The following is a 13,232-nucleotide window of genomic DNA, read 5'->3' as shown; positions in this document are numbered from 1 at the left end:
CTGCATGGTTGTAGAACGCAGGATGCCACAGACATCGTTGTTTCACTCTCTCTCTCGTTGGGTTGCACCGAGTGGGCTCTCACATTGTCTTCCTTCTATATCGTGGCGTTCCGATTCTGACATCCCCTCCGTTGGGCCTTTTCCCCTGCATTCCTCCATGTTCAGCTTTCCCACCTCCCAAAAAGCAATGCTATGAAAGAATATCAAAGATGAGAAATACGTGGGAGGACACAATCCATTCAAAGAACAAATTACTTACCCCTGGTAATGTTCTTTTGATTGGGTATTCCTCCTACGTATTCCTCATCACCGCTCCCATCCATCCCCTTTGTGGAGAAGGAGTTTTTCGTGATTTACACTTTCCTCTCCATTATAGCTCAAGTACCTCTCATCTTTGAGACTACTGTACTGGCAAGAGGAAAAAATATGAACTGAGGCAACAGGCACGCTGCATGCCTTTTTATACCAGCGTCCAACATCACTCTCTAGGACGACTGAGCCCCTCCAAGGGTGTCGACGCACAACGTCCTCAGCTGGGGAAAAGTTTCCGAGCTGCAAGCACCATATCCAAGTATATAAAAGATGAGGAATACGTGGAAGGAACATCCAATCGAAAGAACATTACCAGGGGTAAGTAATTTGTTCTTGGAATGGGGTTTGTCCTCCCACATATTCCTCATCTTTGATATTTGTATCATCCACTTTGCTGCTTTGGAAAAAATAATTCCACACCAGAGGGCACTGTGCTCGATGGCGTGGCGTTTGTCCCTCGACGGTTGCCATAGAGCGTCAGTGTCATCCGTAGTACAAATAGCATGAGCTCCTCCTGTTGGCTTCAGTTCCGTTTTTCCGAAAGCTTTTGCTTCGTGTGTTTGAAAACGGCACTTCAGTCTTTCGTCAAGATGTCTTCATCTTCAAATCCTTGTACCCCTAAAACTGGTTTAAAAGAAGGCAGGATTGCAGGAAGATGTCGATCACTGATCCACATCGAGTTTGCCTATGGTGCCTGAGTCCCGACCATCAGACCGATGAATGCGGGTCCTGTCGGGCCATGACGCCTAAAGCTCTCAAGGAACGGCGAGGTAAATTGGTGGTGGGGAGGGAAACTTCGAAGAACTCTTTGAAGAGAATTAGACTCCGGAGATCCTAGGGACTCGTCACAGCGTAAGTCGAAGTCTCGATCGAGGAGTAGATTGAGAAAATCATCTTCTTTGAAGAAGGAGGCAAAGAAGAGACATCACTTTTCTTCCTCTCCTTCTTCCTCCTCTTCGTCTTCTTCCTCCTCTTCCTCCTCTTCCTTCTTCTTCTCCCATTCTTTGAGAATGGGGCCCCAACCATCTTGCGCGTAGACCATGCCCCAGCTCATCCCTTGGATGACAGAGGAAGGTCAGAGACTACTAAAGGCTCAAACTCCGGTGAAATAATCGAGGATACCGTCTAGAGAACCTTCTTCGGTACCTAAGAAAAAGTGCAAGTCAAGCCTATTGGTGCATAAATTGCAGGCAATGTCAGACAAAATGGTGACCGGTTCAAACCTTCATCGACAACTGTGTCAAAGATTCCTTCAACACCATTCTCTGTGCCTTTGTTGAATGTGCCTTTGAGTTTATCGAAGCTAGCGTTGACGGCACCGACTACTTTGTGTAGTACAAAATTGATTCCTATAGCGTCATCGACGCCATTAGTGAAATCTATGCCAACGCCTTCTGTCCTCAACCCTCGGGTAAAATGTGTACCCATTTCCCAAGAAAAGACTTTTCAAGTCTATGGCTTCCATTTATGAAGAGGAACAATCCTCTGAAGAGATTTTCTCATTTGGGTTGAAGTATGGAACAAAGAACACTCCTGAGGAGCTAACTGATCCAGAATCAAAAATGTCTCATCTCTGACTGTCTCCAATCAGCTAGTGGCATAGACACTTCGCCTGAATTGGAGTTCGACAGACCTGACCCAACTGATCATGCTGATTCAGCATATAGGAACAACATTATGAATAGGCTTGTAGAGTTCATGGGCTGGAACAGAAATTCACTCATATATGAAAAAGATGATATGACAGATATTCTGAGCCAGGGTCCTCAGAAAGATCCAATACTACCTTTTCACACAGCCCTTCAATAGAAGGTCATAGCTAATTGGGACACCCCAGAATCTGGACCTGCAGTAAACAAACATTTTGCAAAACAATATAGACAATCATCTGATCCAAACTGCCCCGAGGGTTTTCACCAAACTGATGACGTTTGTAGAAGCGAGTATTAGGAGAGGGGGGATTCAGGTCACCCGAACAAACCCAGGAACATCTCAGAATCATCTGCCACTCCCTACTCAGACTGGGCTTCTCCGTCAATTACAATAAGTCCCATATGATACTATTCCAAAGACCCCAATTCATCAAAGCAGTCTTGGATACTTTCTCAGGGAAAGCCTCGCCTCCCGAGGTGAGCTCAACATATTCAGCAGATGGTTAGAAAATTCCAGAATGCCCAACATCTTCCGGCCTTCGATTCTTTTCCTTTTTTTTTTTTTTTTTTTTGAGGTTGTTCAGCCTCATGGCATCCTGCATTTTTCCCTTGCCAGAAGCCCGATTGAGAATGAGATCCCTTCAATGGGCTCTCAGGGCTCAGTTGTCCCAATTTTCAGGGAATATGTCGGATCACCTGCAAGTTCCAAGCAGAGTTGCTCAAGATCTAGTTGGGTGGGCTTGTGAAGACCATATTCTCAGGGGAAGAGTCTTTTTGGCAACCATGTCCAGAGAGAACAGTAGCGACGGGATGCCTCACTCACGGGGTGGGGAGCCCACACCAACGATCTGACAATCAGCGGTCGTTGGTCTCCATCGGAGGCCAAACTACACATCAACCTTTTGGAGCTGAGGGCAATCCGACTAGTCCTGAAGGCATTTCTGCCCTCTGTACGGGGAAATAATGTCCTGATAATGACGGATAACACATGGGCCATATACTACCTCAACAAGAGAGGCGGCATAGGGTCACTACCACTGTGCAGAGAGGCAATGCAGCTCTGGTTCTGAGCAATACAAGAAGGAATCTCTGTCGGCAGTTCACCTTGCCGAAGCGCAGAACATGGCGGCAGACGTCCTGAGCAGGCGGAGCACAGTATCCCACGAGTGGGAACTAGCTTACGAAGTCCTTCAAGAGATCTTCACTCTTTGGGGCACCCCTCAAGTGGATCTGTTCATGATCGAGGTCAGTCCGAAGTGCGATTAGTACTGCTCAAGGGAATTTCCTCCAAGAGGAGCTCCAGGGGACGAGTTCGTAGTGGACCGTGAGTTTCCACTCCTGTACGCGTTTCCTCCAGTCCCTGTGATTCCTCACGTAATTGGGAGATTGGGAAAGTTCAGGAAAACCATGATCCTAATTGCCCCGGATTGGGCTAGGAGGACATGGTACCCAGACCTTCTGGACATGTCCATCTGCCCTCCAATACGTCTTCCACAAAGAGAGGATCTTCTCTCGCAAGAGGAAGGTCGGGTTCTCCAACCAGAGGTCAAGACACTCAGCCTTCACGCATGGTTTCTGAGAGGCTGATATATAAGTATTGGGACCTCCCGGACGACATAATACAGATTTTGCTTTCGGCCAGAAGGCCATCAACAAAATCCTTTTATCAGTGTTGTTGGAATAAATTCATTAACTGGTGCAAGGATGAGAATGTGTATCCATTCCTATGTGACACACCTATGGTGCTTTCTTTCCTGTTACATTCAGCCAATCTGGGGTTCCAGATTGGTACAATAAAAGGATACCTAGTCACGCTTTCTATCTTAAAGCGCTCGTCGGAAGAAGTCTTATTTCAAGATACCTCTAATTGTACAATTCTTGAAGGGTCTCACTAACGTGTACCTCCCAGTCCCATTTCATGTCCCTTTTTGGGATTTAAATCCAGTATTAAAATTCCTTACATGCATTCCTTTTGAGCCTTTACATTCTTGTCCTTTAAGGCTCCTCACACTGAAAACAGTCCTACTAGTGGCTATCGCATCAGCCCGCAGGGTGATGTAAGCCTCCTCACACTATTTTCCATAAAGATAAAATAATACTCAAGGTTAAACCTTAATTTCTACCCAAAGTAGTCTCTGATTTTCACTTGTCTCAAAAGATTTCGCCATCTTTCTATCCTCACCCTCATGCAAGTAGAGGAAGAAAGACTTCAAAGGCTGGACCCAAAGAGGGCTCTCAGCTTTTATATTTCTAGATTAGCAAAGTTTAGGAAAAGTGACCAACTTTTCATTGGATTTACCGGCCACAAATTGGGCCTAGCGGAAACAAAACAAACCTTACCCATGTGGATCATTTTGGCAATCAGAGAATGTTAGACTAGCAGGTAAAGAACCTCCAGATGGGCTAAGAGCTCATTCCACCAGGGGCATGGCAACTCGACAGCTCTTCAAAGTGGTGTCCGGTGCAGAATATCTGTGCAGCAGCCACTTGGTCATCTACACGTACATTTGTAAAACATTGTTTAGATTCAACCTTGTCCCAAGGAGGTCTCTTTGCCAAGGCCATTTTTCATACGGTCCATGATTAGAATTAATTGCGACTCCCTCCTCCAAATTTTTACTGCTTTGGGAGTCTTATCAAAGATGCGAACTACGTGGGAGGACACAATCAATTCGAAGATCAAGTTACTTAACAACGGGTAACATTCTTTCGACTGGATGTTCCTCCCACTTACTCCTCATCGACCCTCCAGCCTACCCCATCGTACAAATGATGTGAATTACACTCTGTGCTCCTTGAGAGCTTACGGTCTAAGGGTACGCCTGGTCAACTCCTCAGTTGAGGATATCGGAAAAAACGGAACTGAAGCCAATGGGCGTGGCTCGAGCTATTTGTACTACGGATGACATCGACGCTCTACGGCAACCTTCGAGGGACATCAATGCCACGCTATCGAGCACAGCGCGCTCCGGTGTGGAATGTTTTTTTCGAAGCAGCAAAGCTAATGATCCGAATATCAAAGATGAGGAATATGTGGGAGGAACATCCAGTCGAAAGAACGTTACCAGTTGGTAAGTAACTTGTTCTTCTATGCTAAATTTCCCTCCACTGTGAGACCTCCAGCACTTTTTGCTGAAAATTGTGGATTCTTTTTCTTTGTTCCGAAGTGAGTGGGAACCTCCTCCCCTCCCCCCATTCATCCTTTCTTTTACTCTTTATATATGTCATTTTGCGGACTCATCGTAGTGTATTTTTGATTATATCCTTTCCTATTACTTTTTGGGCATTTACATTTATTTATTGCAGCACACAGCACTCTGTGTGGTGTTCCTAGGTTGGCCCTTGGGCTTCCATTTTTATTTTCTCTTGACTTCCTTGCAGAATTACTATTCTCAAGGGTAGAGAGGGCTTTTCCTCCCCTTACCTTTTTATATCATGAGACCAGCACACCCCACCTTATGTGAAGTGCTGGGGAGATGCGTGGTATCCCCTTTCTCACTGCTCCAGTAACATTTATGTTACTGTGACAAGCTAACTATTATGGCTGGTGGCAGTGGACATACTTTAATGTCTTTTAATATTTAATAATTTTGTAATATTGATATTAATATTAAGAAATGATACACAGGCTGTCAGATTGGCCGCAGTAATGCATAGAAGGGTCACCATTCTGCTAGAATAGTGGTTTCTTTTTTTGCCATTTTTAACGTGCTTGTCCTTTCTTGGTCCTTCTGCCGTGTTAGGTGGGGAGGTACTGGATGAAGTATTGACTTTGTCAGAAACCCTTTGTGTAGCCCGCTGATACTCCAGAGTGTCTGTGAAGGCAGAAAGTGAGGAGGAGTCCAACACTCTGTAGCCCTTTGTCTTCAGGTGTGCCTGAGTGAAATCCGTTCCCACCGGGGGAGGGTGAGTGCTTGCTGTCCTGAATGGACAGCCACCCATCCCTTTCTGTAAACTGTGGGAAGAGTTTGTTTAAGTTGTGTGTGGGTTCCTGTATAACTGTCAGATTCTTGAAGCTGAGGACAAATCGACCACTGGAGCTGAATCCGAAGAGCAAGATGAAGAGAAGACTGCTGTAGCAGATTCCAGTGACCGGAGATGCCTGCTGTGTAACCAGAGCCTGTTCTGACCCTTTCTTCCATGCAACCTAGGAGTCCTGAACACGACTCGGACCCAGAATCTTTTGGGGCCTTTCAGTCCTGAGACCCTACCTTACTGTGCTGGAAACCACCTATACGCTCGAGCCTGACTGCTGTACATTTGTCTTACGAAGTCGGATTCAGTGAACTCCTGCTGGACCGCCAGAGAGATGATTAGAATCCTTGAATTCCCCTCACCAGAGTGCAGGACTGAAAGGAGTGAGGAGAACGCGACCAACAACAACCATCTTTCATCTGGTAACTTGAAAAGGGCGCCAAATCCACCAAGCTGTGAGAAGCACCAAAGAATCCTTTGATGCGAGCCTTTTATTTTGACTACTGCAAGTTACCATCCAGTGTCCTTTCTTTCGTCACCACGACCAAGAATCCCGAGACCGGGTCCTGTGCTGCTGCATCGTGAAGGTGTCCGTCGGCAAGCTCCTCTTCACTGCTAAGGTACTGTGTAGGCTTAGTTAGTACTTAACTAAATTCTTGTCGCTCCTCTGTAGCTGATTGAGCGATTCATGATTCATACAGTTCGCGCAGGCCTACCGCTGGAACACATCTAGGGAGCCTTCTACGAAGTCCCTGAACACTTTCTACTAACTCTAAAGTCTGTACTTGTTCGATGAGAAATCCTATGGAACTCTGACTTTCCTGCATCTTAAACTGTCTACTGTTGGCCACCACACAACTAATGCCTCTCTTCTGCCTCTGAGATCACTCATACCTTAGAATAGGGAAGGACTCCGAAGTATACGGACTCTGACTAGTAAATCTAACTAATGTTGCAAAGTACTTGTAAAGGTATTTGTGTGTAATTTTGATTCCTGAAACAGAATAAGTTTCAAAGTGTCACTACATTATTACTTGCCTTTGAGTTGATTATTGCCCATCTGAAAAGTATAGTTATTTACTTACCTTTTAATTGTGTTCCACTCCTCTAGAAAGTAATTAAGTTGGTATTTCATTATTCCTTAAACTGAATAAGTGTAACTCTACCAATAGGGTTTACTCACTTTGAATATCTGCTGCCATTCTAAATGTTTACCATTGGGTTATGCTTACCCTGAACTGCTTAGTGCATTTCTAAAAGAGTCTTACACAGTTCTCACTTTTCCTATAGTTGCTTAAGACCCTCTGAAAAATATATAGAGTTTGTACTTCTCTTAGAATTGTGTTCCACTCTGCTGCACTGTAACCTTTGTATAACTAACTATTCCTTTAATAGGATAAGTGTAAGAGTTTTTGACCAATGTTGTTTTTACTTACCTTGAATAGCGTATTGCCATTCTAAAAGTGTATCCTGAGTTCTTACTGATCCATGAGTAGCTGACTGCCCCTCAAAGTATGTTAATCGCTTGCCTTTTGAATTGTGTTCTGAAAAGTAATCTGAGTGTAGCTATCCAATCTGAAAGAAGAATAAGTTACATATGGTGCAACATGTATCTTTGTAACAGTGTTGGTATCACTATAGTATTCCTGAAACTGAATAACACTTTAGACCAATAGGGTCTGATTTCCTTGAATTACATCCTGTCATTCTAAAAGTGTACTAATGAGGTTTTACTCCCAATGATTAGCTTGCTGCCATTCTAAATGTGTTTACTCACCTTGAACTGCATACTCTATTCTATGCCGCCATTGACCTTTACAAATTGCTAGTTTTTCTTACTATCCTTTATATTCGATATCGCCATCGAGGTCATCCGACATCGGTGAACAAACGACCGTCAAAGACTCCCTCTGGCGGATTCGTCCGGCCTGGGAAGGCCGCTTCGGCCCACATAGTAGGGAGAGGGGGGGGGGGACATTCAAGAATGTATGTGCCCCTTTTCGTACACTACACTCGCCTAGCTGCCACGTCATTGCATTATGGATAGGACTCCTTTTTAAATTTTGCCCCAAGTGCAACAAAGGTTTCTTTGGGTCGACAAGCACCTTCAGTGCAACCTTTGCCTCCTGTGGGACCACATCGAAGGGACCCGTCTGGCTTGTAGGCTCTACAAACCCAAGACATTAAAGAACCGCTTAACTAAACGGTGGGCCCACCACGCAATGCAGGTCGAGGCCACCATGAATGTGGAAGGAACTTTCAGCAACGCCAGCAACGCTGCGGTATCAGACGGCGAAGGTGACGGGGATACTCCGGTTTCCCAGGCACAGGCCCCCGATCCCATCAGACATTCCAGCGACATTGTTACGGGGATGACGCCCGGCAGCAAGGGCGCGATCACAATCCCTTCCACTAAGCACACAACCCACAGGCGCGACGCGACACGACCATCGAACAAGGCCCAACGCACAGCGTCTAGGGGGAGGTCCGTAGACTCTCTGTCCTCTGGGCACTCCAGATCCCGGTCACCACATGACCGACCCGACTGTCAAAAGACCGTCAAAAGGCAGAACAGACATAGTGAGTAAATCCAATACCGAACGTTGCACATCAGTAGACGAGACGTTGAATCTTTCTAGAACCGAAGCTCGACGTTCTCCGCCGAAATCGGTTGAAAACCTATACAGGTGGGACTAGCCCATTTGGTTAAAAAAACGCACCCCAGAAGGCCTAGTTAAGGTTAGGGACTCCAAGAAAAAGTCTTCTAAGACGCCCCATAAAGAAAGGTCCCAAAGGGATAGGTCCACTCACAAGAGTAAAGACACACAGGAACATGATTCCCTGTCTTCAGCCCTGAAGAAGAAAACCCAGATACCTCCTGTGATCCCCCTCATTCCTCAAGATCAAGGAGTTCCTTTACTCCCTTCAGACCCTAGGTCCATTCCTAGCTCTGCCCAATGTTCTTGTGAGGATATCGACAGGGTCATGAGGAGGATGACCTTCATGGCAAACCTTTATGAAAAGGACCCTAATTTCACAAGCCTTCAGTCCACCCCACCTACAACAGCGGCCTCTGGTTCTCAGTTCCCTGTTTCGGCCACTGTTTCTAAACCCACCCCAGTCATTAACCTGTATGGCCCAGACACTGAGTACCTCTATGCCCCTCAAGAGGCCGCAGGTCCTCATTATGGGACCTCACTCGCTGGGTTGGGGGGGGCACATTACCCTCATCACACTGCTCAAGCTCTGTTGACTCATGCAAGGACGCAGAACATAATCAATCTGCTGAAACTACTAGCGGTGTTCAAAGCCCTTCACACGTTCGAGATAAACCTGAAGAACCAGGCAGTGCAAGTCCTCACAGACAGCACTACGGCAATGTTTTACATCGACAAACAAGGGGACACACATTCTCCAAATCTGTCCAAGCTAGCGCAACAAATTTGGAAATGGGCACTCAAATGGAAAATATTCCTATCATCGCAGCATGTTCCAGGGGAACTCAACTCTCTGGCAGACTCACTGAGCAGAGATGTCCTGCCAGAGGAGCACTAGTGGGAACTAGCCTCGAGTCATACAGGAACTCTTCTCTCTATGGGGTTTCCCCACAGCAGACTTGTTCGCTACAAGCGAAAATAATCAATGCCCAGACTTTGCGTTCGTGTCCAGGTTCCCCCAACCAGGCTCCAAGGGGAATGCCCTATGGATGAACTGGTCAGGGAAATTTGCTTATGCTTTTCTCCCAACTCCTCTCATGAACAGGGTGGTGAACAAGATCCACAAGGAACGGGTGAAGCTCATCCTAGTTGCTACTATGTGGGCAAGACAACCTTGCTATCCAAATCTGCACAAACTGGCGATGTGCGATCCCATCAAGCTCCCGTTCATGAACAATCTGCTTACTCAACATGGGGGACTAACCATGCACCCTCAACCTCACTCAATGAACTTGGCATCATGGCTCCTGAAGTCAGAGTTTGGACATCTTAACCTATCACAGAGATGTATGGATATCCTAAAGGAAGCACGAAAGCCTAACACTAAACGCTGTTACTTTGACAAGTGGAGTAGATTTGTAATTTTGTGCGAGTCTAAACAAATTAACCCCATAGAATGTACCCCATCACACATTCTTAATTCTATGTTCAACTTGCTAGACTCAGGGTTAGTATTCAACTCTTTAAAGGTCCACCTGGCGCCCTTGTCAGCCTACACCACATCCCGCAACAAGGTCTCATGGTGGAAGGTACCGGTCATCCAGGCATTCATGGAGGGAGTAAAAAGATTCCACCCTCCAATCTCAAACCCGCTGCCAGGATGGGATTTCAATATAGTACTCGCTAAGCTCATCGGACCTCCATTCAAGCTGATGCAGAAGTCAAGTCTTGAACATCTGACTTACAAGACTGCCTTCTTAGTGGTTATTACTTCCATAAGAAGAGTTAGTGAATTGCAAGCATTGTTAGTGCAGGATCCTTTCATTGTCATACACAAGGACAAACTGGTTTTACGTACGCATCCTAGGTTCTCCCCTAAATTGATCTCTAAATTTCATGTAAACTAGTCCATTGAGCTCCCGGCCTTCTTTCAGAACCCAAAGAGCTCAGCTGAGGAAAAACTCCACACACTTGATGTAAGGAGGGCAGTCCTTTACTATGTAAACAAGACAAGACCGCTAAGAAAAACAGACCAACTGTTTGTCTCTGTAGCACCAGGCAGAGAAGGGGATAGCATTTCCAAGAATGTCATCTCCAGATGAATAGTCTGGTGCATTCAACTGTGCTATTCCCTGCCAGACAAGACACTGCCTTTCACGCCAAGAGCTCACTCTATAAGGAGCACAGGAGCTACTTTGGCATTTATTGCAAATGTACCCTCAGACAGCATTTGCAAAGCAGCTACATGGAGCTCAGTGCACATTTTCACTCAGCACTACTGCATTGACTCATTCCAAGACAGATACACAGGTGGGACAAGCGGTTCGAAGACATCTGTTCGCCCATGAACCTTCTCACAACCCATCACCTTCTCCTAACACTGCTCGATTATATATGCACAGCATGTGAATTAAGCAGATTCCACAAGCCTCCGAAGGGATACATTACTCACCGTAATCGTATTTCTGATGCTTCTATCTGCTTAGATTCACATGCGCCCACCCTTTGTGCCCTCCGAGAGAAGGAGCATGGACGCTTATGTACTTGTCTGATACCTATCTGCTTGGATACATCTGTACTCGCGCAACACTTCATGCTACCTCATGTCAGAAAAAAAACAATCCGAGGGACCTTGATCCGTGAAGGACCATGGGTACAGTGGATGTCACACTAAGGGATAGTATTACTTGCACGCCCTGTCGACGTCCCTCTTTGAATTTCGAAAATAACTGTAATTCTCTGCAGCTTCCACTAGATGTCGGCCTATGCACAGCATGTGAATCTAAGTAGATGCAAGCATCAGAAATACGATTACGGTGAGTAATGTATCCCTTATTAATGATATTTGCTTTTCTAAAGAATTCTTTTTGCCTGTCTATATATAAAAGAAATCATTATTTTTTACAATACATCAGTGTTTCTTTGGACCATATGTATGCTTCAAGTTCTTTGTACCCATCTACAGCCCTCTCTCCCTCCTAAGATAAGTCTGACTACTCTGTCATTGCTACCATTATCTCAGGTGGTACAGCCTTATTTTAAGAGTGGGAGTTTCTGTATTGGCTAAGGTATAGTTTTATAAAGACACTGGGTGGACTTTAGAAAAACTGTCCTAACACTTTACAGAGAAAAAAATGAGCAAAAGGCTAGGGGTGGGGTGTTGCAGGGGAGGGGGGACAAAAGTACCTCGAAGGCTTCACCTCCCTGTAAAGTCAGTACAATTTAAAAAAAAAAAAAAAATTTGTGGCTCCATGGAATATGGAGGGAAATGTGCCTGAAGAGAAATCTTTCCTAACACTCCACATGTGATTTTCGCTTTAAACTCCTAAGCCTGCTACTTCATAGAGGATTCCATACTGTATATGCAAAGGCTACCTATATGCATCACACTCGGCTGTGACTATAATCCATCGATACAAATGCAGCCTTCCCGAAATCCATTGTCGTGCCTTGCTGTTTCTACTGGCATAAGGAAATTCTCATGGTCAGTGGGAAGGGGAGCAAGGGTTCTGTTCTGCTGTTTATTGGGCACCACTGTGCATGCACTCAAGGGATACCTCTTGAATCTAAGTCTCTTGAAAGAAAATAATCTTCTCAAGTCAATGAGGGAGAGTTTCACTTAGTGTGACTGCACTAAATATGCAGCTCGCAAAATGTAATGATCAAGTGGCTTTTTCATTTAGTGTGCTTGTTCGTCAGGTGTTCCTGTGTGTATCTTTGTGGGTAATTTAAAAACAAAGCTGTACTTGCTTAATGTTAAATTGGTCACATCCCTTTGACTAACCCTCAATAAGTCAATCGCTGTTGTTTGGGGTTTCTTCTAATAAAATAAATTACCTTATTTAAAGAACCACTCATTCTTCTGGAGGATATTCAGTCTTCCTTTCTAGGAAAATCTTTCATGGGAATTGTTTTAAAGTTTTTTGCCACTTTTCACTGGGCTAAATTGCATCTATTTGAATGAAAGGGTGTTAACACTGAGAGATACATTATGGAGCTGATCTACCCACCTATCCTCATATGGCATAAATTCCTCCCCAATGCCACTCTACCCTCTATTTGATTCCAGGATCCCATTGATGCCTCCGGGAAACGCCGTGCTGACAACGGAGAGGAAGCAGTACGGTGGAAGCTGACAGATGAGCCAGTGCAGAACAAGAAGAAAAGCTTGGATGACGCTCAGGGGCATAAGAGAAAGAAAGAGAAGGATCCACCAGCGGATACTGGGCCCAAAAAGAAGGTATATGGGTCAATGGAGTTAGAAGGGGCATTGTAAAAGACATTAAGGGATGTCCTAAAGGGCAGTGTATGAAATAGAAGTAAGGTAGTAATAAGAGCTTTTTTGAGAGGTGCAGAGGAAAAGTGATTGAAGCACGATGGTAAATCATGTAAGGAACACTGAGTGGTGGGTGCCTTAGAGTACAGAGCTGAGCTGGTGATGACATTGGTTGTTAGTCTGTAAATGTATAATCAACTAAACTGCTATACCTAAATGAAGATTTTAGCTTTTGTGTGCGTAGCAGGTTGGGGCATAGTTTGTTGTGTCTAGAGACCATAAAGTATTCAAATTGGCACTCTGTGAATGTTCTCCCACAATAATTGCCAATGGAACATGCGTAGAATGGTGTCCTCACAC

The 13,232-nt window shown here is 45.1% G+C and overlaps 1 protein-coding gene across 8 annotated transcripts in view; it reads left to right on the top strand.

The window, feature by feature from the left end:
- Positions 1-13,232, top strand: part of FBXL19 (F-box and leucine rich repeat protein 19) — a 664,561-nt gene that overhangs the window by 261,088 nt on the left and 390,241 nt on the right. For all 8 annotated transcript variants that reach the window (XM_069651935.1, XM_069651934.1, XM_069651940.1 and 5 more), the window contains one exon: positions 12,666-12,836. In XM_069651935.1, coding sequence (XP_069508036.1) covers positions 12,666-12,836 — 171 coding nt within the window. The remainder of the gene's footprint in view (positions 1-12,665; positions 12,837-13,232) is intronic.

The sequence above is a fragment of the Ambystoma mexicanum genome, chromosome 3p (genome assembly GCF_040938575.1).
Source record: "Ambystoma mexicanum isolate Mex_15411 chromosome 3p, UKY_AmexF1_1, whole genome shotgun sequence".
Lineage (NCBI taxonomy): Eukaryota > Metazoa > Chordata > Amphibia > Caudata > Ambystomatidae > Ambystoma > Ambystoma mexicanum.
Note: the sequence above shows the minus strand (reverse complement) of the source record. Positions and strands in the feature narration are given on the sequence as shown.